Source organism: Rhinolophus ferrumequinum, chromosome 18 (genome assembly GCF_004115265.2).
Source record: "Rhinolophus ferrumequinum isolate MPI-CBG mRhiFer1 chromosome 18, mRhiFer1_v1.p, whole genome shotgun sequence".
NCBI classification, from domain to species: domain Eukaryota; kingdom Metazoa; phylum Chordata; class Mammalia; order Chiroptera; family Rhinolophidae; genus Rhinolophus; species Rhinolophus ferrumequinum.
In genome coordinates, this window is record NC_046301.1 from 47,844,211 (window position 1) to 47,870,013 (window position 25,803).

Genomic DNA, 25,803 nt, shown 5'->3' on the forward strand with positions numbered 1-25,803 from the left:
GTCCCCATGGCAGGTCCTAGTGGGGGCAAGGGCAGGGTGATGAGGGAAGTAGAGAGAAGGAGCCCACTGGCCTTGTCCCTAACCCTGGGGCATGTCTCCTGCCTGCCTCTTCCAGCCCTATCTGGAGGGTGCTGGCAGTGGATGCTGCTTCCCCGTGCCCGGTCATACAGCCCCACCTTCAGAGAGCCACAAAGAGGGAAGGGGCATTGTTCAGCCATGCCCCAGGGCCCTGGCACTGATCTGACCAGCTGGTAACCTCTGCTCCCCCAGTGCCCGAGTTTTCTGCCCATCCGGGTCGTGTCTCATAGACCCAGCTGGGCCAGGAGGGGCCACTTCCACCCTCAGACTCATCTGAGCCAGCCCTCCACCCCCGGCCTGCCTCCCAGGCCCGGGAACAGCTAAAATTAGCTGTGGAAGCAGATGGTGCTAGAGGAACACATGTAAAACTCTCCCCCAAGTGGGACAACTCACCCCAGAAAACCCCAGGGGCCTACCTGCCATTCTCCATGGGCTTTCAGCCAACATTGGAGGGACAAGATATCAGAAAAGGGGCCTGCTTGGCTCTGCTACCATTAGGCACTGGTACCTTCTCTTCCTCTGCAAGTGACACTCACCCCCACGTTGGAGCGTCTGGGCTACTCTGTGTATCCCCACTGGCACCCTGTAATGCTGGGCCCAGTGTCTGGGAAGGTGGCTGCCCTGGCAGGCATGGACCTTGCCAAGCCTGCTCTCTCCTGCAGAGACTAGCTGCCTTAATCATCTTAATGATAACAGTGGTTAGCACCATGTCTCGCTGAGAACTGCTGCACACACTGCACCCCTCATCCTGGTTCTATGAGGCGGGAGCTGTCAGCTCCATAGGGAAGGGAACAGGCACAGAGGTGGTCAGTGATTGGACAAAGCCACCAGCCAAGGAGTGGCCGAGCTGGGATTTAAACCCCTCAATCCAAGCTCTCAATCCCCACATGGCATATAACGGGGACTGACATGTGACGATGGGACCCCACCGGGAGCTGGGCCTGCCCAGGTATGTCCTTTCGTTGTCATAGGACCCTGTGAGGGTCCCCAGATGATAATGAGGAGGCCCCAACCTGTTGCGCCTCGATGGGCACAGCACCGTGCTCAGTGCTTCCTTCACAAACATTGTCCAGCACGTGGATTCCTCACAGTGCAGCCCTGGGCTCTGGGTGCCCGTCTTTAGACCGTGTTTCCCCAAAAATAAGACCTAGCTGGACCATCCCTCTAATGCGTCTTTTGGAGCAAAAATTAATGCAAGACCCGGTCTTATATTATATTATAAAGATTGGGTCTTAATATTAAAACAAGACTGAGTCTTATATTAATTTTTGCTCCAAAAGACGCATTAGAGCAGATGGTCCGGCTACGTCTTATTTTCGGGGAAACGCAGTAGATCAGGAAACTGAGGCCCGGGGAAGCTACAGCAACGGCTGGGTAAACTTGAGTGTAGGTCAGAATTACTGGTGTAGATCCAAAGGCTCCTGCTTTACCCCGAGATCCTGATTCAGCAGGCCTGGGTGGGTGCGGGGGACCGGGGGGCCCACAATTTGCATTCTGAACCAGCTGCCATCTGGTGCTGTTGATCTCCAGGCCACACCGTGAGAAGCCCTGGCCCAAGGGACACGCCTGGCCTGTCAGCTGGGAAGTGGCAAAGCCAGGCACTATGATTTCTTCCAGAACATGAGTGCATTCTCCCCTCCCCACCCAGTACCACCTTTGCTCCTTGTATGGGGTGGTGTGAAATTACCACAGTGCCCAAGATCACCCTCGCTTCTGACACTGATTGCAATCCAGGGGACCCCAGAGCACCCCGGGTTTGATGATTCACTAGAAGGATTCACAGTATTCAGAAATGCTGTTAAACTTATGGTTGCAGTTTATTACAGTAAACTGATGCAGATTAAAATTAGCCAGGAGAAGAGGTGCATGGGGCAGTGTCCAGGAAAATTCCATACACGGGGCTTCCAGTTGTCCCCTCCCAGTGGAGTTGTGGACATTGTTAACTCTCTTGCAATGCTGGGTGATAACATACATGGTGTACTGCCAACCTGGGAAGCTCCCTTCCACCTTGGTGTCCACCGTCTTTACTGGGGCCGTGAGTAGACATGACTGACCCCCCACACAGCTTGCCCTGATTTTCAGCCCCTCCAGAGATCAACTGAGACTTCATGACCCAAAGCTCCCTCCCGAAACCACCTTGTTGGGGTACTCCCTTGCTAGGGCTGCTGTAACAAAGTAAAACAGACTGGGGGCGCTCAAACAACAGACATTTACTCTCTCACAGTGCTGGAAGCTGGAAGTCCAAGATCAAGGTATTGGCACGTTTGTTCCTTCCAAGGGCTGCAAGGGAAGGATCTGTTCCAGGCCTCTCTCCTTGGCTTGTGGATGGCCATCGTCTTCCCTCTGTGTGTGTCTCTGTGTCCAAATGTCCTCTTTTTATGAGGACATCATTTATATTGGATTCGGGACCACCTTAATGGCCTCCTTTTAACTTGATTATCTCTGTGAAGGCCCTGTCCCCAAATTCAGTCACATGCTGAGCTCCTGGGGGTTAGGACTTCAGCATAGGAATTTTGAGTGGGGGGACACAATTCTGCCCATAGCAGCATAGACTATTTGGCGTGGCCCAAGGCCCTTAGGTAAACAGAGACACTCTTGTCAGACAGAACATTCCAAGGGCTTGGAGAGCACCTCCCAGGAGCTGAGGTAAAGGCCCGGCTCCCTTTGAGGTGAATGACCTTACTTACTACACAGGTGGGCACACTGAGAAGCCTATTTTACAGATGAATAAAGTGAGGTTATAGAGCCTGTGTCCTGGATACAGCCAAGCTGGAGGTGGTACCTCCTCAGCGGGGTCTTCCTCCCTTCGCTGTGGCCCGGGTGTGATGCCCTCCCCTGTTCCTCACAGGCCTGAGCCGGGCTGGGCTCCCATTCGGACTGATGCGCCGAGAGCTGGCATGTGAAGGCTACCCCATTGAGCTGCGGTGCCCAGGCAGTGACGTCATCATGGTGGAGAACGCCAACTACGGGCGCACAGATGACAAAATCTGCGATGCTGACCCTTTCCAGATGGAGAATGTGCAGTGCTACCTGCCAGATGCCTTTAAGATCATGTCGCAGAGGTGAGGGTCCCACCCGGCTCCTGGGGGGAGGGCCGCGTCCGTTCCTGGGGTCCCTGAATACAGCGCCTGTCCTCCACGTACTCCCTGGCCAGTGCACCGTGTTCACCTTCAGTCTTCCTTTCATGCATTCAATACACGTTTCCTGAACACCTACTGGGTACCAGGTGCTATGCAAATAATAAAGAAGACCCAGCCCATTCCATCCCCAGCCTGTCGCCCCCACAAGTCTATATCCCACCTCCTAACACACATGAGCCTAATGCCTCCAGAAACTCAGGCCAAGATTATCGGGATAAACTCAGGCCGTGGGGGCTTGCAATGTAAAGGCAATGGCAGGACAGGGTGAAGGTGTCATGGGAGCTGAGGGAGGGCCCGGCGATCTGGCCAGGCTTCCCTGAGGAGGTGACATCTGAATACGGATGACAGAAGTGCGTGTGAGGGCCTGAGTGTAAGACTTGCTCTGTGTGTGTTTGAGTGTGTGGTGGGGTGTGCCAGGCAGAGGCACTGTGTGTGCAAAGCTGCAGAAGCCTCACACCCACAGCCAGTCCACTTAGAGCTGATCAGTGCTCCCTTCAAATTATACTGATTTGACCCTTGTTTCCACATCCATGTCCACCCCACCGCCCCCCCACGCCCTGCAGTCAGTACCTTCTGCCCCCTCTCCCTGCCCCCTCTTGCCTGCTGCAGCCTGTTCCCTTCACAGCAGCCAGAGGGCGCCTGTGAGCACCTGAGTCTGGGCACCTCCCTCTTGTGCTCAGAACCCTCCATGGCTCCAACCTCACCCAGAGCAAAAGCCCCAGTCCCCCCACCCCCTCCCTGGTCCCCAAAGACCTGCGTGCTCTGCCCTGTCCCCTCCCAGCCCTCACCTCCTCCACACCCCCTCACTCACTCTGCTCCAGTCAGTCCGCCTGCTCCTTACATAGCAAGCATCTTCCCCTAAGGGCTTCCTCTGGGCCTTTGCATTGGCTGATCTCCCCAGTCTGGAATGCTGTTCCCCAAGACCCACATGGCTCCTCCCTCCCCTTACTCAGGGATTTTTCACCTTGTTATCCTCCGCAAGGCCTGCCTGACCACCTGCTCTCAAATCACAGCCCCCCACTTCCTTGCCCCTTCCCTATCTTTCTCCGAGCCCTGACTTCCATCCACAGTTTCGCCAGATATTTTGCCTCTTTATGGTACTTATCTTATGTCTTCCCTCACTGGGCTGTCAGCCCCACGGGGACAGGGAGTTTGGTCTGTCATTACTGTGTCTGCAGCAGGCACTTACTGAATTTTTGCCAAATGCCTGGGAGAATGCAGGGTTTACTTCTGTACCCAGAGCATAGAACTGGAAAAGGGAAGGAGGGCTGCGGTCAGCTCTACAGCAACTTGAGTGCTGGCAGAAGATTCTAGAATATGTCGCTGGGTGGGATCTCTGAACACCTCCAGAGAGTTTTGGGCAGGGGATGGACGTGGTCAGGTGACTTAGATGGGTTGGTTGGGCAGGAGCGCCTCATGCCCTCCCTCTTTACTCTTCAACGTCCATCCTCCTCCCACAATCGTACCCCTTTCTCCCCTTCCTATCTCCTCTGCATGGGTGGTAAATCCAGCCTGCCAGCCTTTGCTTGGGCTGTGGCCCCTTGTCCTTGGGAACCCCTTTCTCCCTTCTGCCTCTCCAAATTCTCCCTCCACTTCATTCATCGAGCACTGGCTCCAGGGTCTGTGGTATCTCCCCAGCACCTAGCACGGGGACTGGCCCAGGTCAGATGCTCGTGGGTTCTCAGTTCCAGAGGGGGGAACACAGCGCTGTGGTCACTAGAGCAGAGGCAGAGTTATGAGGGCGCAGCCTCACCATCTGGAAACCTGGAGGCACTTTGTATGAGTTACGGTGCACCTCACTGCTCTGACAGACGCCCCAGCAGAAATACAGTGATTGGAGGTGAGAAGCCCCTCAGTACCCACCTCCCTGCTTTGTGCTGCCCTGCACCCGGTGCTTTTAAAGGCCATGTCATGCCCACTCCCACCTCCCTGGCCAGATCTCGGTTATGGGCACGTCCAGCTGGAGGGGTGGCTGGGACATGCAGTCTCCAGCTGGAAGGCCAGCGGCTTTCTCTTTTCTTGATATTGAAGGGAAATTGACATAACATAAAATTCACCATTTGAAAGTGAACAATTCAGTAGTATTTAGTACATTTTACAATGTTGTGCAACCACCATCCGCACCTCGTTCCAGAATGTTTTCATTACCCCCAAAGGAAACCCTGTATCCACGAGCAGTCATTTTCAATTTCCCTTCCCCCTGACAATGACTAGTCTCCTGTCTGTCTCTGGATTTGTCTCTTCTGGACATTTCACGTAGAGTCACGAAACGTGTGGCCTTTTGTGTCTGGCTTTCACACAGCATGTTTTCGAGGTCCATCCACGTGGTAGCAGGTGTCAGTGCTTCATTCCTTTTTATGGCTGAGTAATATTCCACTGTGTGGGTGACCACGTTGTATGTATCTTTCATCCGTCAGTGGACATTGAGGTTATTCCCACCTTTTGGCGACTGTGAACGTTCGTGTATAAGCAGTTGTTTGAGCACCTACCTTCCATTCTTTTGTGAATACACGTCTATCAAGGGGTGGAGCTTCTGGGTCATAGGTTACTCATAGGTGACTCTCTGTTTAACCTTCTGAAGCCAGTGTTCTGTTTTTAAAGAAGGGGCTTGACGTGGGTGGGTATGAGCAGATCCTCATTGGTTAAGGGCAGGTTTGAACAGAGAAGACACAGGAGCCTGCTGTGCCCTGTACCTGTTGGGAAGCCCTCCAAACTGCTTGCGGCACACCTGTGGTCAGGTCACTGTTCCTCCGGCTGAGACCTGGCCTGCTCCAGGGAACGGAGACCCTGGCTATGGGGACAGACAGCAGAGGAGAAACACGTCTTTTGCTTGTTGTTAAGTGGGCCTCACTTGACATGTTAGCGAGACCCTGAGAAGCGAGTTCCCCGTGGGGAATCAAGAATGGCTTCACCGTGAGGTGTAGACTCTGCCCCTGTCCTGCTTGCAGATCCTCACAGCAGCGCTGCAGATCCTCACAGCAGCGCTATCCAAAGGTGAACACAGACAGACAATGGGCACGTCAGTAATAGCATTTGTCTCTGCAAAGATGCCCCCTCCCCTGTGTGGCTTTAATGTCTTCCTCTTCTGTGAACAAAGGAGGGGCTTCACAGTCCATTTAGGGAAAATCCCCAAGAATGTGATGGCACCAGTGACGTGCAGCTAGGATGGAAGTGACGAAGGGTGGCTGGGGAAGCAGTTTATGGGTGATGCGCTGGGCCTGGCCCTGAGCTTGATGCTGTGCTGGGGCTGAGAGTAGAAGAACCCTGTCTGGTGGAAAAGAGAGAGTAGGCAGGAAACAGAGAACAATGCCCAGAAAAGGCCCCTGGCCTTGGTCTCCATGGCTCCTTCCCAGGAGAGGGTGTCCATTCCTCTCCTGACCTGGGATGCCCCCCAGTTCTAAGCCTGTCTTTTCCCAGCTCCCTGTCTTTCCTCTGCAGGTGTAACAATCGCACCCAGTGCGTGGTGGTGGCTGGCTCTGACGCCTTTCCTGACCCCTGTCCCGGGACCTACAAGTACCTGGAGGTGCAGTACGACTGTGTCCCCTACAGTGAGTCATCTTGTTCCTTGTGTGGGCGTGGGCCCTTCCCCCTCCCAGAAATGAGCGAGGAGGAGACACCTTGACCCAACACACACACACACACACACACACACACACACACACACACGGCCAAGTCAGGGCCAGGTACAAAGGGACACTTGGGCCTGCTTCCTCCCTTACACATTCTCTTCTCCCAGACACCCTTGTACACCCTCAGTGCCTTCCCCATCTACCCCCCACCCCCAAGACTGTCCCTTTCCACGGGTTCTCCAACTCTTGTGACATTGGTCCACTTGCCCTGCTTCGTCCCGTGCCCCTGGCTCATTTACACACTTCAAGGCCACACCCCGATCCTCTGCTTGGTAGACTTGCACCTCTTCCCTCCCTCAGCCTTCACCCCACTGCCCTCTGGCCCTCTACCTCCCGCTTCTCTCATCCCGTCCCTTCTGAGCACTCCTGTCACACGCCTGCTCTTCCCTCTCCCTCACCACCCTTCCTCTCTGAAGTCCCGTTCCTTCCTGTTGTTCCCCTCAGCCCTCACATGCCCCTACTCCTGCCCCTTCCCTGTCTTGGAAGCAGGATTCTCTGCCAATAGAGAGGCAGACCACCCGCTGAGGCCTGGTGGCAGATTTGGTGTGTGGGGCTGGGGGCATCTTCCGCAGAGTCCCGCCCCCCGGTTGGTTTGCCCATTACTGTCATAGCACTTCCTGTCTGCAGAGGAAGTGCCACCATGTTGGACTGAGGGTGGCCCCAGGAAGCCTGAGAAAGGTAATCTGGGGAGCCAGGGACCTGGCTTGCTTGCACCTGGCCAAGGGGAGCAGACAAAGACAGGGTCTCTCCTCCTCAGCACCCCGCCCTTAACATCATCCTTCTTTCCTGCCCTCACTCTTCCCTCCGCTTCTCGCCTCCCCCCAACCCCCCAGCTTCACATAGCCAACCTGGAGTTAGGGCCTCCAGGCAGAGGGGGGAGGAGGCAGGGCCACTAGAGTGTGGCGGGTGGGGGCGGAGGAATAGGAGGCCCTGTGACTCTCCCTCCTCTCCCCTCCCGCTCCAGCCTTCCTCCCCGACCTTTGATTTCTCCTTGCAGGTGACAACCTACACTGGGGAAAACAGGATCACTTATGTGCTTCCATAACTTTCTTCTTTTACTCCTCACCTTTTCTTTTCAGCATCTGAGACATCCAGCTATCGCCTGAGGGGGACACCCATCTGATCCTTGAAGCTTCCCCACAGCACTGGGGACACTCCCCAACTCGGGGACTGGGACAGCAGGGAAGGAGGGTGGAGGTGGGGAGTATAGCACAGCAGGGACATCAGGCTGGGTTCGAAGCTCAGCCAGGCTCTTGAATTTTTCTGGCTCTGCAACTTGAGCAAATGACTTAATTTCTTTGGGCTGCTGTAAGAGGAGGCGAGTCAAGGAGTCATGCGTGCAAAGCGGCTGGCGCAGGGCCAGCGTCAGAACGTGCTCCCAGTGGCAGAGGCCACATCCTCACCCCCCAGCGCTCAGACCTGATCCTGGTTCAGGATGTGCTCAGTAATGGTCCAGGTGCCCTTTCAAGCTGGTATATTTATCTGTGATGGGGGGAAGGGACCAAACACCTTCCCTTGGATGCCGCCAGGAGTAAAAGTCCTTGTGTGCCCTGAGCCGTAAGTGCAAAGGAAGTGGTGCCTACTTTTGCCAGCTGTGTGCTTCATGTCACTGAGCCTGTTTCCCCATCTATAGACAGGGTTCTTAAAAGATTGCTCGGGAAGTGCCTAGCAAGTTCTTGGCACCTAGTGAATGTGGGCACGTGTAGTTATTGCTGTTGTTGTAACTACCAATTATCATTGCTGTTGGTAATCAAAAATAAAACTAATGAAAGATGATGAACCCAGTTTCTTCTGAGGCAGACAGGATAAAGGGCAGGAGAAAAATCCCCTGGTCCAAGTGGAGTCCAAAGTAAGTGGACACCATACAGGTAAAGAAGCAGGAAAAAAGTTCAGAGAGCCTGGGGCGGAGAGACCTCCTGGAGCCACAACCTGGTGTGGGCAGGGGCGTAACCCACAGAGACCAGGAGGGAGGCAGGTCAGCGCAGGGGACGAGCGGCCCCAGTCTGATGGCGGAGAGCTAGCTTGAGCCCTGAGGAAGACAGTACTCACACACAGTGGGGGTGTGGGGGACACAGCAGGGCCATGTGTGCCCCAGGCAGGCAGAGCTGGGGGCTGAGCTAGTTCCTGGTTCCAGAGGAAGAGAACTGGAAGATGGAAGCTAGGCGCCAGAACAGGGAGACTGGGTACTCACTTGTCCCCAAAATGTTCGCTGAGCACCTCCTGTGTGCCAGGCCCTGGATGAGACGCTAGGAAGGCAGCCAAACCCTGTAGAACTCCCTGCTTCCACCTCCAGAGAGGTGGCGGGAGAGCCAGGCCCTGGTCAGAGGTTCCTGAGGGGCCGGGGTACAGAGCCTAGAGGGGTGCAGCCATGGCATCCATCTTGCCCTGGGCTTCAGAGGCTGGGGTGATCCCCGTGCTGGTGTGGGCGGGGCAGGGGGGAGGTGTAGGCACTACTGTGGGTAGGGGGCAGTGACGATGTGGGATGCCCCCACAAACACACATTGGACAGGCCCGACTAACATTGCATTTGCTTTGCAGCTGAGCACAGTCTAACCGTGGCCCCTTCCTCCCCCAGGTGCCGCCAGCCCACCAGGCAGCGGGTGGCATGGAGCTCCTGGCTCTGGGGCCCCCCGGGGGGGGGACTTGGCAGAGAAACTGAGTCTTGGGGGAGCGTGGGAGTCTGTCTGTGCCCCCACCTGCTGTCCTGCCCCGTCTGTGCCGTCTCCCCACCCCAGCCCAGCCGCTGACCTCTCTGCCTCTGTCTCCCCACCCCAGCTCTCTGAGGCCCAGGGGCTCTGCCTGTCTGCCTCTCAGTCATTCTATGTCCAACTCTACCACCCTCTCTCTGTGTTGGCTTTTTCTGGGTTGTGAGGGCTTGGGGGAACCCAGCTGGACTCGGGCAGGGCCAGCACAGACACGAAAGGAGTTCAGCATGTTCTCTTAGCTCCCAGTGCCCAGGGCCTAGGAGGCACTGAACCCCCTCCCCTGGACCCCTGGTTCTGGCAGGAGGGCAGCAGGCAGGGTGGGAGGGGATCTAAGTGGTTCCTCTCCCCCTCCTTCCCCGCATCCCCCTAACCAGAGCCTGCCTCTCAGCTGGGACTCCCCCCTCCCTGCCCCGCTACACTGAGGGTGCCCACTCATATATGAGGCCATGGTCCCCCTGCCTGCCTGTTCCCACCTCCCCCTGTGTCACTCTTGGTCTTTGTCCTTCCGCGTGTCTCCCCCTCCCTGTGACTGTCTTCCCCAACAACCTCTCACCCTGACCCTACCCCAGAGGAAGGGACTTGGGGGGTGGGGGCTGAGCTGATGCTACATTGGGGTTGGGGAACCAGAAGTGAGGAAAGAAAGGAAAAGGGGGCGTGTTTCCAGAAAAGAAACAAAAGCAATTTAATCTCTTTTTTTTTTCTCTTTTTTTCTTGCACATTTTTTTTTCAATTTGTTTTCTCTCTCTCTTCCGATGCTTAAAGTAGAAGTGGAGCAGAAAGGTAAACGCACTGTTACCAATGCTAACCCCTAACTCACACTTTGTTTTACCTGTACCATACTTATGTGACCCGCCCTCCCCTCTCGGCCCCTTCTTCTCCCACCCCCCACTGGGTCCAGTTGCTAGCCCCCACTCCGGGTGTCCTCCCGGTGGGGCCAGCCCTGGTCCAGCCACGGGGAACTCCACCCTCGAGACACCCGAAGAAGCTCCTCTCTGAGCACGGGCAGGACCTTCTGTCTCTCTCTCTCTCTCTCTCTCTCTCTCTCTTTCCCTGTCCCTGCTTCCTAGTCCCTGGCCCTTACGGGGGACCTGGCCTTCTCTCATACTTCTTTTGCCTCCTTCAGGAGAAGTTTGTAAGCATCAGGGGCGGGTGGGGACCCCCTTCCCTGGCTCCCAAATGGGGGCGGGGGTGGGGGGGCACCGGTTGAGCGTCTTTCTCTTCTCTTCTTCCTGCCCCAACTTTGGTAACTTGTTTCCCATTGGGGGAGGTGGGATGGAAGGCACACCTTTGTTTTCCTTTGTGGGAGCAGATTCATCCTATCCCTCGGGCTCCTGGTGGCTTAAGTTCCTTCTGGTTTGGCGTTTCCAAGGCCCAGAGCTGTTTTGGAGCACAGAGCGCCAGTTTCCCCGCCCCCAACCCCCATCCTCAACCAGCTGGGGCCCAGCCCTGGGGAGGGGTATAAGCTGTCCCTAGCCCTGGGAGGGCATCATGCCAAATCTGGGCAAGGGGGTGGGGGTGGGCCTCATGGTGTGGGGAGTGCGGGTGGGGGAGTGATTTTTTCCTCTGGTTCTGAAACACTTGCGAAGCTGCAGTCAGGGTTTCTTCTGGGCTGTTGTGGTTAGAGGACCAGGGGGGAGGGCAGGGGTGGTGTAGGCTGGGTCTTCTAGGAGCACCGTAATTTCTTGGGGCTTTAACCTTCAGCAGGGGAGTGGGAGAACTCTGGTGGGTAGGGCTGTCCATCATAGGGGGTGGGCAAGGGCTTCCGCTGAAGGGCTTGGAGGGCAGGATGTTGGGGATGGTGGCTTCCTCCTCTGAAAGTTTTGGGAAATTGACAGCTCTGAGGCTGGCAGAAGGGGCAGTGCTGGGTGAGACATCCTTTCAGATCTCTTTTGCCTTGAAATTACGGTGGTCTGTGGAGCATCCCCTTTGAGGGAGGTGGGGCGGGGTCCCTCCGAGCTGCTCCCCTCCCCCCTGCCCCTCTCCCGCATCTCAGAGAGGCCTGGGCAGCCATGCCACGGTCTGCCCCTCACAGCACCCCACCACTCTCTCCCTCTCTCTCTCCCGGAGTCTCTCTCCCACCCAGCACCAGACACTCTTCTTGCAGGCCCGGTGGTGGTTTGGATACGAAGCCCTGGATCTTTTCTCTTCAAGATGCGGGTGGGGGGTGGGAAGAGGAGGTGTTGGGAGCTTGGTGCTAGGGAGGGGTCCTTGCTGGCAAAGGCCCCAGGCAGACCCTTCTTCATCTTTTCCCCCTACCCCGGGGTAACCTCTAACCACATTTTCCTCCTCCATGCCCTTCTGACCAGGTCAGACTCTGAGACCTCCCACCGCCCCCCTCATACACACTGCTGGCAGGTGGCCCCCCTGGCTTGGGGAGAGGGGAGTCCTGGGCACAGAGGAAATGGGTGTAGGCCAGGTGTCCTGGAGAGAAGGTGCAGGCCAACACCTCAGGGATGGGGACAGGGAGATGGTGGAGCCCAAGGGCCCAAGCCAGGATCCTTCTGTTTCCAGCCCACCTCTGTACCCTGGGCTTCCCTCCCCCTCCTAAAACAGGGCATGCTCCTGGCTGCTTTGTGCCTGGGGACCCTTGGGCTGCCCCCCAAGCCAGTGCCAGGTCCCAGCCCTCTCTCTCCCCCTTGGGGCCAGCTGCTTTGGTCACAGGCCAAGCAGAAGCAGAGAATTCACTGCAAACCCTCACCCTGGCCTGTCTGTGGGTTCTGCTAGCAGGGAAGTGAGAGGGAGGCCCCAGCTATCCTGGATGGAGGGGCCTCTGGCCATCACTACTCTGGGAGGAGGAGGGGAGCCTGACCACTGACCGTGAGAGTCCAGACCTCCACTGGGTCAGTAGGGGAGGCTAGGAGTAGGTGGTGCTGGGATGTGACGGGGCAAGGGTGGGCAGGCCAGCCGGGGCCGACGAGATGCAGTTGAGGTTTTCCTCCTTTTCAGGGAATGGGGGGGTGGGGCGGGGCCCCCCACCTTTCTGACATCAGCGCTGCCTTGGTCCCTCCTCCCGAGCCGGGGATGGTTGCAGGTAAATCGGGGTCGGGGCAGGGGAGGTGGTGGGCCTGGCTGGGGCGGGCTGGGTCTTTATCCTAGCACCTGGTTCCCTCCCTTGCCCCCTCTGAGCTGGACCTGGGACTGCCCCTCGAGGGACCCTCAGTCCGGCCTGGGCCTTGGAGTGAATTCTCTGCTCACCCCCTCTCTCCTCTGCCAGCACTAACCCTTTCTTCCCAGGTGGTCTCCAGTGTGCCTCCCTTGGAGCCAGGACCTCTGCTGAGGCCCCCCCACCTTGTCTCTCTTCCCTCCACGCAGCTCTCCTTCCCCTCCCCAATTCTCCCGGGGAGTCCCCTCCCCCCCATGTCATCCTCCCATCCCTGTGCACCAGTGTCAGTGCCTGCTGCTGAACAATCCCCATGAGAGACCCTGCCGGCTGGGGCAGGGTGCCTTGGGGAGGGGCTGAACTTTTCCAAAAACCTTTCCTGATTGTGTGGGTACTGCATGTGGGGGGGCACAGGCTGCATCAGGAATCTTGGGTGCTTCCCTCACCCTGGTATGGGGATGCAAGACTGACATCGACCTGACACCCATAGTGGGTACAGAAACATTACTACCTTGCAATTTTTGCAGGAGGAAGAAAGTGGAGTTAAAAAAACAAAACAAAACAAAACTGTCCTGGTGTGGTTGGTGAAGGATGGGACCCTGGACTCTAGCTCTTCCGTAGGGGGCGGAGACGATGGCGAAGGGGCAGGGGGCTGAGTCCCTGGAACCTCAAAGCCACCAGCCAGTGGCTGCAGTGAGGAGAATTTTCTGCCCAGCTTAAGGCACACGAGAATGGCTCTGGGAAGGCTCTTGCCAAACCCCTTATCTCCAGCCTGTGGGGTCTCTAGCAGCCAGGGAAGGAAAGAGGGACACTACCTCCCCCCACTAACCCTGCTCTTAATGGCCTCCAGGGTTGACATCTCCAGGGAGAGGGGCAGCTGGGCAGGGCGGGGGTCCCAGCCCGGAAACCCCCTTCCCATCACCAGCCCTACCAAGCAACCGTGACTGCAGCAGCAGGAGGGGACAGCCTGGCTCCCCCAGCCCGGCCCTGTGACCAACTTGCCTCTCTCTCCCCTCTCTCCCCGCCCCCCCTTTACCTCTTCTCCTCTCCTGTTTCCTCCCCACCCACCCCGGCCCACCCAGTCTTCGTGTGCCCAGGGACCCTGCAGAAGGTGCTGGAGCCCACTTCAACACACGAGTCAGAGCACCAGTCTGGCGCGTGGTGCAAGGACCCACTACAGGCCGGCGACCGCATCTATGTCATGCCTTGGATCCCCTACCGCACCGACACGCTGACGGAGTACGCCTCGTGGGAGGATTACGTGGCTGCGCGCCACACCACCACCTACCGCCTGCCCAACCGCGTGGACGGCACCGGTTTCGTGGTCTACGATGGCGCTGTCTTCTACAACAAGGAGCGCACGCGCAACATCGTCAAGTACGATCTTCGCACGCGCATCAAGAGCGGGGAGACAGTCATCAACACGGCCAACTACCACGACACGTCGCCCTACCGCTGGGGGGGCAAGACCGACATCGACCTGGCCGTGGACGAGAACGGACTGTGGGTCATCTACGCCACCGAGGGCAACAACGGGCGGCTGGTGGTGAGCCAGCTCAACCCCTATACGCTGCGCTTCGAGGGCACGTGGGAGACCGGCTACGATAAGCGCTCGGCGTCCAACGCCTTCATGGTGTGCGGCGTCCTCTACGTGCTGCGCTCCGTCTACGTGGATGACGACAGCGAGGCCGCGGGCAACCGCGTGGACTACGCCTTCAACACCAACGCTAACCGCGAGGAGCCGGTCAGCCTGGCCTTCCCCAACCCCTACCAGTTCGTCTCCTCTGTGGACTACAACCCGCGTGACAACCAGCTCTATGTCTGGAACAACTACTTCGTCGTGCGCTATAGCCTGGAGTTTGGGCCGCCTGACCCCAGTGCCGGTGAGGACAACTTGTGTTCACTGGTCCCGGAATGGGGGGTGCACTCTGGGAGCTCTTAGGGATCTAGAGGTGGTGGGTTTGGGGGAGCTCTGAAGCTCAGAGAGACTCACACAGCACGAGCTGTTCTAAGCACTTAGCAGCTGGTAACTAACTCGTCTAATCCTTGTAGTCTGTGACACGGGTTGTTAACTTCCCCCAGTTTACATATGAGGAAACTGAGGCACTGGGTGGGTGGGGAATAACTTACTTGAGGATTTGGCCCCAGGACTCTGGACCTAATCACGGAGGTGCACTGTTTTTCCCAGGGTCCTGTGCACTTTTAGCCTTGGAACTTTTATCAACCAGAATCTTGGGTGGAAGCCCAAATATCTGGTAAAATGGAACAAGGAGGACACTGCTGATGTTGATGAGGGCCCCTCTGCAGTCTCATTTGTCTCCTTAGCTGCCCTGAGCCCGCTCTGAGCAGCCCCAGGGCCCGAGGCTGACCTAATCCAGCCTCATTTTCATACTGGGGAACTGAGGAAAGGGACAAGGAGGGTTCCAGAGACCAGAGTGAGAGTAACTGAGAATGAGAAGCGGTGGTGTTCACACCCTTCCTGGCCTGTCCTCTCTAGTTGCTCTCTCAGACCTCACAGTGCACACGAGTGAATTTTTTACCGCCTTTTGATGCTTTAGACGGTCCCACGGGTGTGAGGGACCTCTGTGGGAAGAGAGAATGCAGAGGGGATCTGCTCCCAGACCCAGTGAGGACCAAAGACACCTTTTCACTTCAGTGGCAAGAAAGATGCTCAGATGCCAGGGACCCGGCGTCCAGGCACGCTGTGGTGGGGCCCGAACATGGGAGTGACTATCTCTCGTACTCCCTCTGCATTCCAGGCCCAGCCACTTCGCCGCCCCTCAGCACGACCACCACAGTCCGGCCCACGCCCCTCACCAGTACGGCCTCACCCGCAGCTACCACCCCGCTCCGCCGGGCACCTCTCACCACGCACCCAGTGGGTGCCATCAACCAGCTGGGACCTGACCTGCCTCCGGCCACAGCCCCGGCCCCCAGCACCAGGCGGCCCCCAGCCCCCAATCTGCATGTGTCCCCAGAGCTCTTCTGTGAACCTCGAGAGGTACGGCGGGTCCAGTGGCCAGCCACCCAGCAGGGCATGCTGGTGGAGAGGCCCTGCCCCAAGGGGACTCGAGGTGAGTACAGAGGCCTTGGTCACCTCCACTGTGGCTGGCTTGTGCGGTAGCCACTGCTGGTCTGGCCAGGGAAGGGACAGGGGACATGCCCACCACTCATCTTAGCATAGATCCACTTACCTGTCCATCTCCCCTGCCAGAGCATGGGCTTTATACAGCAGGGGTCATGCCTGGTAGCTGCAGCTGTGTCCCCAGAGCCCAGCAGAGCTCCCAGGGCACAGTAGCAGCTCAGTTAGTCCCCAGCCATCCTGTCCCCTGTCCTTCCCTGCAGTGCTGATCACCTGCCACATGCAAAACACCAGGCAGACCCTGCAAGGAGCCCACAGAGGTGACTTGGGTGGGCTCCAGCCTTGGGCTGAGATGGAACAGCCCTGGGAACAGCTGGTGGCAGGAGACAGCAGCTGAAGTGCCAGAGCGGTGGGGCCAGGACCACATGCTCCAGGGGCATGAGGGGAAGGTCAGAAGAGGCTTCATGGAGAGGGGGCTTCCAAGTTGGGCTTTGTTAGAAAGTTCTAATTTGGGTAGGTAAAGATGGAAGGGGAGCCAAGAGGCAGAGCTTAGGGAAGTGGGGGGTAGCTTATGTCACCTCAGAGTGACACCTCTCTTGACTGTCTGGTCCACTTCATGTCTGGTCTTCCATGTTCCCCTCACCTCTTTCCTCTCCCACTTGTCGCCCTCTGTCGTCTCCTTTTGCCCTCCTTTGGCCCGTCCTTCTCTCTTTCCTTGTGGCCCCTTCTCTGTTCCTGTCTGTCTGTCCCTGCAGGAATTGCCTCCTTCCAGTGTCTACCAGCTCTGGGGCTCTGGAACCCCCGGGGCCCTGACCTCAGCAACTGCACCTCTCCCTGGGTCAACCAGGTGGCCCAGAAGGTACCAGCAGCAGCCGCCCCTCCCAGACAGGCACCTGTGCTCACACACTGGGTCCTGGGTGGCTGGGCGCAGGGTGCAGCGGGGGCCGTGAGCAATGGGAGACAGAGGGAGACAACTGGGCAACAGGCTGAGAGAAAGGACTGTGGGTTCTCCCTGGCCTACAGAGTGGGGGAGAGGGCTGACAGGGAGAAGGGGCAGCAGAGAGCAGTGAGAAGGGCCTAGCAGGCTAGGCATGTGCAGAGGGACTGTGGGGGAAGCATGATGGCCCCTGACACCGCCGGGTCCCCCTCTCCTGCCTCACGCAGATCAAGAGTGGGGAGAATGCAGCCAACATTGCCAGCGAGCTGGCCCGCCACACCCGGGGCTCCATCTATGCGGGGGACGTGTCCTCCTCTGTGAAGCTGATGGAGCAGCTGCTAGACATCCTGGATGCCCAGCTGCAGGCCCTGCGGCCCATCGAGCGCGAGTCGGCTGGCAAGAACTACAATAAGGTGGGGCCTGGCAGGGGGGCTGACAGTGGGCACGGCCCCAGAGGCTCAGGAAGATTCTGGCCGGTACCTCCAAGCTAGGCTGCCCTGGACGGTCTTGGGGGTCAGGGATCCCTTAGGAACAACTCTTGCTAATGGCCTAGCCCCAGGTTGGTGGCAGATGCAGAACAGTGAGAGTGGGTGAGGGGAGTGGGGCTGGAGGACGGGCCTGACAGCGCCTCCACCTCTTTCCCTAGATGCACAAGCGGGAGAGAACCTGCAAGGACTACATCAAGGTGAGGCCCAGGGGGCTCCTGCTGGCCGAGGGCGGTGGGACAGGCTCCACTTGGCACTGAGGAATGGAGGTTGAGAGGAGGGGATAGAGAGCCCAGCTCGATGGACTAGAGGATGTGGGGGGACTCTCAGTGCACCCGCCCAACCCCGTGCAGGCTGTGGTGGAGACAGTGGACAACCTGCTGCGGCCGGAGGCTCTCGAGTCCTGGAAGGACATGAATGCCACGGAACAGGTGCACACGGCCACCATGCTCCTGGACGTCCTGGAGGAGGGTGCCTTCCTGCTGGCTGACAATGTCAGGGAACCGGCCCGCTTCCTGGCTGCCAAGCAAAATGTGGGTGAGTGCTGCGGTCTCACTGTGGCAAGTTCAGGTTCAAACCTTGAACCGTGGGGTCCACCCATTCCAAAGACCATGGGGGATGCCCTGGCACCCTGGCCCTTGACTTCGGATATCCGGACTGGAGACAGACCCCAACCCCATATGCCCTGCCATCATCCTCTGTCCCCACAGTCCTGGAGGTCACGGTCCTGAACACGGAGGGCCAAGTACAGGAGCTGGTGTTCCCCCAGGAGTACCCGAGCGAGAACTCCATCCAGCTGTCAGCCAACACCATCAAGCAGAACAGCCGCAATGGTCAGTGCCCGGCCCCACGCTGGCTGTGCCCGCCACAGTGGCTCTCAGCTTTTATGGGGTTGAAGAGTCCAAGAAAAGTTGGGACCTGTAACAACACACAGAGAAGTCCTCTGCTCAAGCTTGTGGGGACCCAAAGCCCCGCAGAGCCCAGGACACTTTGCAGTCTGCAGGGCACACTCCTGTGCAGCAGCATTTCGTCCTCACAGCTCAGGGAGGATTGTCCCGTTTGAGACTAAGGTTCAGTGAGGTTAGGGATTCACTCGAGGTTACACTGCAAGTGAGAGGTGCCCAGGGACCCTCCCAGCCTACTGCCCTGCTGTTTGGCACTGCCTACAACTGAGCAGTGGTCCCAGGGAAGGGCTCCCTGAGCCCCATTTGCCTGGGCTGCAGCCTCGTGAAGCCAGGTCCTGGTGGCTGAAGGTATGCTGGCCAGGGGCTGACAGCACACCCCACTGTACGTGTCTTTCCAGGGGTGGTCAAAGTTGTCTTTATTCTCTATAACAACCTGGGCCTCTTCCTGTCCACTGAGAATGCCACGGTGAAGCTGGCAGGTGAAGCGAGCGCGGGTGGCGTGGGAGGCGCCTCCCTGGTGGTGAACTCGCAGGTCATCGCAGCCTCCATCAACAAGGAGTCGAGCCGAGTCTTCCTCATGGACCCTGTCATCTTCACCGTGGCCCACCTAGAGGTGAGCTGAGGTGTACCCTGCCCTTCATGGGGGTCTCAGCTTCCCCCGTGACTCCCCCCACTGCATGTTCATATACCCCAAGAGCAGTTCCGAACCCTCCCTGGGCCACCAGCCCCCAATCTCCACCTCAGCCGCTTTGGCCATGTGTCCCCCAGATATCTCAGACAGCCGCCTGAAGCCCCAGGCACTTTTCCAGGTTTGTTGCTATCCCCATAGCTAGGTGTGAGGGCTTAAGGGGGGCGCCCCACATCTGACTCCCCGGTCACCACCACACAACAGGCGAAAAACCACTTTAATGCTAACTGCTCCTTCTGGAACTACTCGGAGCGGTCCATGCTGGGCTACTGGTCGACCCAAGGCTGCCGCCTGGTGGAATCCAACAAGACCCACACGACGTGTGCCTGCAGCCACCTCACCAACTTTGCCGTGCTCATGGCTCACCGCGAGATCGTAAGCTGGCCAGCGCTCTGCTGCGCTGCCCCGGGTGGGCCTGCTGGCCTGGCTTTGCATGGCATCATAGAGTGCGGCATGGGCAGTGCCAGGGAAGGCCAACTTCGTGGGCATGGGGGGCCACCAGTCTTGTCCAGGGGATGAGGCCACACATCTGGTTCTCTCTGGTCATGGTCCCACCTTCTGCCAAGGCACTCTGGAGAAGCAAGTTGGTGTCACGTGTGTCATCTCTCCACACGCCTTCCAGAGCATGAGGAAGTGAGCGTGCTGCCTGTAGAGGGGTGGGGGCTGGCAAGTTGGCTGGGAGCAGAAGGCTGGGGGGGTCAGGGGGGCTGTACCATTGCTGTTCGTGGCCCCAGGCCTGGCCCACAGCTGGCACCTAGCTGAGCACAGGGTGAGCCTGGCCGTGTGCAAGGCCAAGGGCACTGAGTGCCCCCTGCTGTCCCCAGTACCAGGGCCGCATCAACGAACTGCTGCTGTCCGTCATCACCTGGGTGGGCATCGTGATCTCCCTGGTCTGCCTGGCCATCTGCATCTCCACATTCTGCTTCCTGCGGGGGCTGCAGACTGACCGCAACACCATCCACAAGAACCTATGCATCAACCTCTTCCTGGCCGAGCTGCTTTTCCTGGTCGGCATAGACAAGACCCAGTATGAGGTGGGCCGGCCCAGGGGCAGGAGTGGGGGCAGCGAGGAGGGCCGACCGAGCCGCGCAGCCTCTCACATGTGGCACCCGTCCTGCAGATTGCCTGCCCCATCTTCGCTGGCCTCCTGCACTACTTCTTCCTGGCTGCCTTCTCGTGGCTGTGCCTGGAGGGCGTGCACCTCTACCTGCTGTTGGTGGAGGTGTTCGAGAGCGAGTACTCCCGTACCAAGTACTACTACCTGGGTGGCTACTGCTTCCCGGCCCTGGTGGTGGGCATCGCGGCTGCCATCGACTACCGCAGCTATGGCACCGAGAAGGCGTGAGTTGACCCCCTCCCGTCTCTCCTCCTGCCCAGTTTCCTGCTCAGCAGCAGGACCCTGCTGCTCCAGGACACTGGGCTCCTGGGGTTAGAGGGAAGCCAGCACCCCACCCCCCACCTCTCTCTACCCCAGCCCTGCTTCCTTTACAGCTGCTGGCTCCGAGTAGACAATTATTTCATCTGGAGCTTTATCGGGCCTGTCTCCTTTGTTATCGTGGTAAGTCTGAAGGTAGTACCCCTGCTACTGCGTCTCTGTCCTTTCCCCTGGCTAGCCTTGACGCTGAGCCCCAGTCTCCCTGAGCCCTTGAAAACCCTGGGGACTGAGCAGCCAGCTAAGATGGGAGCACAGTGGTCTGTAACGCTCCAGCACCGCAGTCTGTCGGTCCCAGAGCTGTGATCTGAGCCCCTGCTGAGTCAGGCTGGGGGCCCCATCCTCCCAGCCATGGGAGCCACGGCGCAGGCACCTGGGGACAGGCCCACCGGCAGAGGAGGCCCTGAGGGAGGGGGTCTGGGCTGAGCCTGCCCAGGCGCTCGCACGGCAGCGGAGCAGCCCAGCCCAGCGCCCCCTGCCGCCGCAGGTGAACCTGGTGTTCCTCATGGTGACCCTGCACAAGATGGTCCGCAGCTCGTCTGTGCTCAAGCCCGACTCCAGTCGCCTCGACAACATTAAGTGAGCACCCCTCTCCCCGCATCCCTGTCCCCCAGAACCCCACACCGGGCTTCCTCTGGTGTCACACAGTATGACTTAAGGACAGAGACTGTGTTTTATTACTGCGGTACATGGCGTTAGCACCTCCATCCTCCGGTTTGGGGGACATGACTGCTTAGGGTGAAGCTGAGTTCAAAAAGTGAGTCCATTTCCGGGCAACTTAAAGAGACATAGGCAGCAATAGATAGTTCAAGGGTCTAGAAATATGGCCCAAAGGATGAAGGATTCAGGGAAATGGCTGGCCGTTCATTCACAAACCCCGACTGCCGACCTCTGCCTGCCTCAGGCCCAGGCTGGGCAGCAGTGTCACTGGGCGGCCGTTCCCCCGAGGCCTACTCACCCAAAGAGGCCAATGGCGGAGGCATCTCCGCTGGCGGGTACTTTTGTCATCCCTGTCCCCTCTCCCCACCCCCAGATCCTGGGCCCTGGGGGCCATCGCACTGCTCTTCCTCCTGGGCCTCACCTGGGCTTTTGGCCTCCTGTTCATCAACAAGGAGTCGGTGGTCATGGCCTATCTCTTCACCACCTTCAACGCCTTCCAGGGGGTCTTCATCTTCGTCTTTCACTGCGCCTTACAGAAGAAGGTGAGGTCGGGGAGGGGGCCCTGGCGCTTCCCCTCTGCAGGGGTCTGTCTGCTGCGGGGGGAGGACAGGCATGGGGCAGGGAGAGTTTAGCCACAGGTGACGAGTTCTGGAAAACAGCAAGATGCAACAGACTGGAGGAGTGAGAAAGCCGGGCAGATGTGGGGAGCTAGGAGAGCACAGGCAGGGACGTGGTAACAGGAGCTCCCATGGCGTGGAGGGAAATGACAGGGTACCATCCAGATGTACGTTTCCTACTTTAATAGTTAAGGAACGAACTGTTGAGTTTTGTGGGGATAGAAAATTTCTTTTTTAAATAAAGTGTGTTAAAATCTAAATGTTAAAATAAATGAAGGAGGTAACAGAAGCAGAGGAATGTTGAGAGGGCATTCAAGACTCAGGCCATGGAAACTGAGCCAAGGCATTTGTATACTTGGTCCTGAAGGCAGTGGGGGGTCCCGTCAGACTGTTGTTGGTCTGGGGGACAGCGAGGTGGGTAAGGCTAAGGCGGGGAATGAAGAGAGCAGTGGTCAGAGTCCTGCTGCAAGGTTGACTGTATCCCTGCTCTGCTCAAAACCATCTGGTGGCCCCCACTGGACACACAGGGACAGTGACATCCTTACATGTTCCCCATGACACACAGTCAAAACCAGTGCCCTTGCACGGCCCCTCACACATTCCTTATAGGGGCCGCCTCCAGCCATTCTCTTCTCTGTTCCCGGTCCCCTACATTGGGACCCTCCTCAGGGCTCCTGCCCCACTCCTCCTCCCCAGGTATCTGCAGGGCCTGCTGCCTTAGCTCTCTTGGGTCTTTGCCGAAATGTGTCCTCAGTGAAGCCTCCCCTCAACTATTTGAAATTGCAAACCACCACCACCCTCAACCCCAGCCAGCACTGCCTGACCCCCTTCTCAGCCACAGGTCTGTCACCATCAGACATCCTCCATTAGGTACTGATGTTTGCTTCTACATTATGTCTGGCTACTAAGAGCAGTTTTGAGAGGTAGGGCTTTGTGTCTGATTTGTTCTGTACCATGCCTGGCACGGAGACGATGCTCACTAAAGAGCTGTTGAGTCACTGAATGGATGAGAAACTATCCATGGAGGTGGAGAAAGGAGGATGGGCTTAAGTGAGGAGAGAGAGTCTATCTCCCCGGCCGGCTGCTGGGGTACAGGAGACGGTGAGGTTTCTCATGCCCACTGGCAGCTTGGTTTCCGGGTTGCTGAGGTAGGGGCCTGGCTGCCAGCTGCCTGTCCTTGCCCCTCAGGTGCACAAGGAGTACAGCAAGTGCCTGCGACACTCCTACTGCTGCATCCGCTCCCCGCCTGGGGGCACTCATGGCTCCCTCAAGACCTCAGCCATGCGGAGCAACACCCGCTACTACACGGGGACGCAGGTATCTGGGCTGGGCAGGGCACAGGCAGGGCCCCCTGGGGCTGAGTGTCGGGCCTGAGAGGCGGGCAGCACTCGGCCCAGGTCCCTGGCGGTGCTCAGGTCCCTGGCGGTGCTCGTTAGGCGAGTGGTCTCAGAAGATCCTGGAGAAAGATCCTAGAGGGTGGGCAACTCGAGGGCCCCTCACGTCTGGGCTGTGTCCCCAGAGCCGAATCCGGAGGATGTGGAATGACACCGTGAGGAAACAGACAGAATCCTCCTTCATGGCGGGTGACATCAACAGTACCCCCACCCTGAACCGAGGTGAGACAGTGTCCTGGCTCCCAGCTGCAGTCTCTGGAGCTTCCAGGCCTCCTGTGACCTCTGTTCTCATGTACAGGTACCATGGGGAACCACCTGCTGACCAACCCTGTGCTGCAGCCCCGTGGGGGCACTAGCCCCTATAACACCCTCATTGCCGAGTCAGTGGGCTTCAATCCCTCCTCGCCCCCCGTCTTCAACTCCCCAGGTGAGAGCAGCTGGTGGTGGGAGAGGGCGACAGCCCAGGTCAGGGAGTGTGAGGCCTGCATCCCGAGGGGTCTTCACTTGGGCTGTCGTCGTGCCTCCTGAACTGGGGTCTGGCCTCGGCTTCTAAGCCACTCACCTTCTCTCTTTTCCCTCCTGGCTGGCACCTTCAGGGAGCTACCGAGAACCCAGTAAGTGTGACTTGCCTGGTAACATTTCTGAGGCCAGGAGGGGAACGTGGCAGTGGCCTCCTCAGATGGCCTCACTCACTTAGGGAGGAGAACTCAGGGTGCTCCCCCCAACATATCCACGCACAGCCTCTGGCTTGGCAGCTGGCTTGTGTTGCCTTTGGGCCTCACGTGGGGAATGAAGGTGATGAGGGTCAGAGCACAGGAAATGGACCCAGACACCCAGGTCTCCTCACACTGCTGAGATTCTGTGCCCCTAGCTAGGAGGGGACCCTGGGGAACCTGGTCTCCACCCCCACTTCCACCAGCCTGTTGAATGGCAGGTGTCCCCAGTGTCAGTAAGGAAGAGGGAATGGGAGACCCCACTCCCCAGGGGCAGGGGTGAGTTCAGGCACCCCAGGCCGCACGGCTCGCACCCCTCTTGCTGCCCGGCCCTACTCCTGAGTAGCCCCTTTCTGCCTGCAGAGCACCCCTTGGGAGGCCGGGAAGCCTGCGGCATGGACACGCTGCCCCTCAACGGCAACTTCAACAACAGTTACTCCTTGCGAAGTGGGGATTTCCCTCCAGGGGACGGGGCCCCTGAGCCACCCCGAGGCCGGAACCTGGCAGATGCTGCCGCCTTCGAAAAGATGATCATCTCAGAGCTGGTGCACAACAACCTGCGGGGTGGCAGCAGCGGGGCCAAAGGCCCACCACCGCCCGAGCCCCCTGTGCCACCTGTGCCTGGGGGTGGCAGCGAGGAAGAGGCAGGCGGGCCCGGGGGTGCTGACCGGGCGGAGATCGAACTTCTCTACAAGGCCCTGGAGGAGCCGCTGCTGCTGCCCCGGGCCCAGTCGGTGCTGTACCAGAGCGATCTGGATGAGTCGGAGAGCTGCACGGCGGAGGACGGGGCCACCAGCCGGCCCCTCTCCTCCCCTCCGGGCCGGGACTCCCTCTACGCCAGCGGGGCCAACCTGCGGGACTCGCCCTCCTACCCGGACAGCAGCCCCGAGGGACCCAGCGAAGCCCTGCCCCCACCCCCACCCGCGCCCCCTGGCCCCCCTGAAATCTACTACACCTCACGCCCACCAGCCCTGGTGGCCCGGAACCCCCTACAGGGCTACTACCAGGTGCGGCGGCCCAGCCACGAAGGCTACCTGGCAGCCCCAGGCCTCGAGGGGCCAGGGCCTGATGGGGATGGGCAGATGCAGCTGGTCACCAGTCTCTAAGGGACCTTACGGACCAAGGGCTGGTGGCCCAGGCCAGGAAGGGAACCCTGAGCAGGGCTCTGGTGGGAGAGGGAGACTGACAGAGGTAGTGGCTGGTGGGCCACTCTCTCCAGGCTCCCCTCGGCCACAGGCCCTTCAGGCCCCTTGGAGGCTCTGCCATGGGGACCTGAGGTGCAGGGTTCACAGACAGGGTTTCCCACCAGCCACGTGCACCAGCTCGATTTGGGGGAACTGCAGTAAGGAAGAGCCAAGAGGTCCCCAGGGGAGTGAGGAAGGAGAAATTGGAAGGGTGCAGCCCATTCTTGACTCCCCCCACCCCCTACTCCTACCTGCTGGAAGGAAATGCGGGCTTTGGCGTCCCTGGGCCAAAGACCCTGCTGGATGGAACCTGTCAGCTACTCCTCTTTCTGCAGCCAGAAATGCTGGGCTGCACCAGGAGCAGGAGGACAGACGGACAGGTTCCTCCCGCACTACAGTTCTCTGCTCCCTGGAGACTGGGGCCTTTGGCCCAGGAGAAAGCCCCAGGGCGAGAGGAACGGTGCATTTGTGGCTGGTGGTTTAAAGGTGGAATTTTCTCTGAAGCTCCTTTCCTCTGCTCTTCATCCCTGCCTCCCCAGCAAGCCTGCCCCCTCAGCCCTCCTCAAGTGCACCCAATGACCCCCTCCCTTGGGGTGACTCCTGATGAAGCACAACTCCCCGCAGGGCCCCCAGCCCACAGGGGTGGCCATATTTGGGCAGTTCCCAGTCCTGTGGGCTCGGCTATCTGGGGAGCAGATTTTGGGTCTGGATCTCCCTGGGGAGTGGGTCCGGGGCTTGGATCTTTCCCTAGGGGGCTCTCTTCCCCTTCCACTCTCCTCCTCCTCCCCCATTGCTGTAAATATTTCAACGAAATAGAAAAGAAAAAAAAAAGACAAAGAAAATCTCATCACTTGAAGCCACCAGGAGCCTGCAGCCTAGCCAGCCCGGGCTTTCTCCGGAGCAGAGCAGCGCCGCTGGGCCCTGGCAGCCAGGACTTCTCCGTGTATGTGTGCATCCCCAGCCGGGGTGGGCGGGCCGCCAGAGCAGCTTTTTACAATTCAGAGACAAAAAAATCTAGAAGCAACAGCGAAACAAAGAACCCGTTTCCTTCCCG

At 58.6% G+C, this 25,803-nt stretch overlaps 1 protein-coding gene across 4 annotated transcripts in view; it reads left to right on the forward strand.

Moving 5' to 3' along the window:
* Positions 1-25,586, forward strand: part of ADGRL1 (adhesion G protein-coupled receptor L1) — a 42,559-nt gene extending 16,973 nt beyond the window's left edge. Inside the window, exons 3-25 of one of the 4 annotated variants that reach the window (XM_033133804.1) lie at positions 2,927-3,140; positions 6,657-6,766; positions 10,315-10,332; positions 13,735-14,535; positions 15,412-15,726; positions 16,490-16,593; positions 16,899-17,084; positions 17,318-17,356; positions 17,510-17,693; positions 17,867-17,989; positions 18,460-18,511; positions 18,656-18,674; positions 18,954-19,124; positions 19,574-19,783; positions 19,870-20,090; positions 20,241-20,307; positions 20,669-20,760; positions 21,215-21,383; positions 22,647-22,775; positions 22,978-23,074; positions 23,151-23,279; positions 23,449-23,466; positions 23,929-25,235. In XM_033133804.1, coding sequence (XP_032989695.1) covers positions 2,927-3,140; positions 6,657-6,766; positions 10,315-10,332; positions 13,735-14,535; positions 15,412-15,726; positions 16,490-16,593; positions 16,899-17,084; positions 17,318-17,356; positions 17,510-17,693; positions 17,867-17,989; positions 18,460-18,511; positions 18,656-18,674; positions 18,954-19,124; positions 19,574-19,783; positions 19,870-20,090; positions 20,241-20,307; positions 20,669-20,760; positions 21,215-21,383; positions 22,647-22,775; positions 22,978-23,074; positions 23,151-23,279; positions 23,449-23,466; positions 23,929-24,671 — 4,211 coding nt within the window. In that variant the 3' untranslated portion in view covers positions 24,672-25,235. Of the gene's footprint in view, positions 1-2,926; positions 3,141-6,656; positions 6,767-10,314; positions 10,333-13,734; positions 14,536-15,411; positions 15,727-16,489; positions 16,594-16,898; positions 17,085-17,317; positions 17,357-17,509; positions 17,694-17,866; positions 17,990-18,459; positions 18,675-18,953; positions 19,125-19,573; positions 19,784-19,869; positions 20,091-20,240; positions 20,308-20,668; positions 20,761-21,214; positions 21,384-22,646; positions 22,776-22,977; positions 23,075-23,150; positions 23,280-23,448; positions 23,467-23,928 lie in introns of all 4 variants that reach the window. The other 3 variants (XM_033133801.1, XM_033133802.1, XM_033133803.1) reach the window with 3 other exon arrangements.
* The last annotated feature ends 217 nt before the right edge of the window (positions 25,587-25,803 follow it).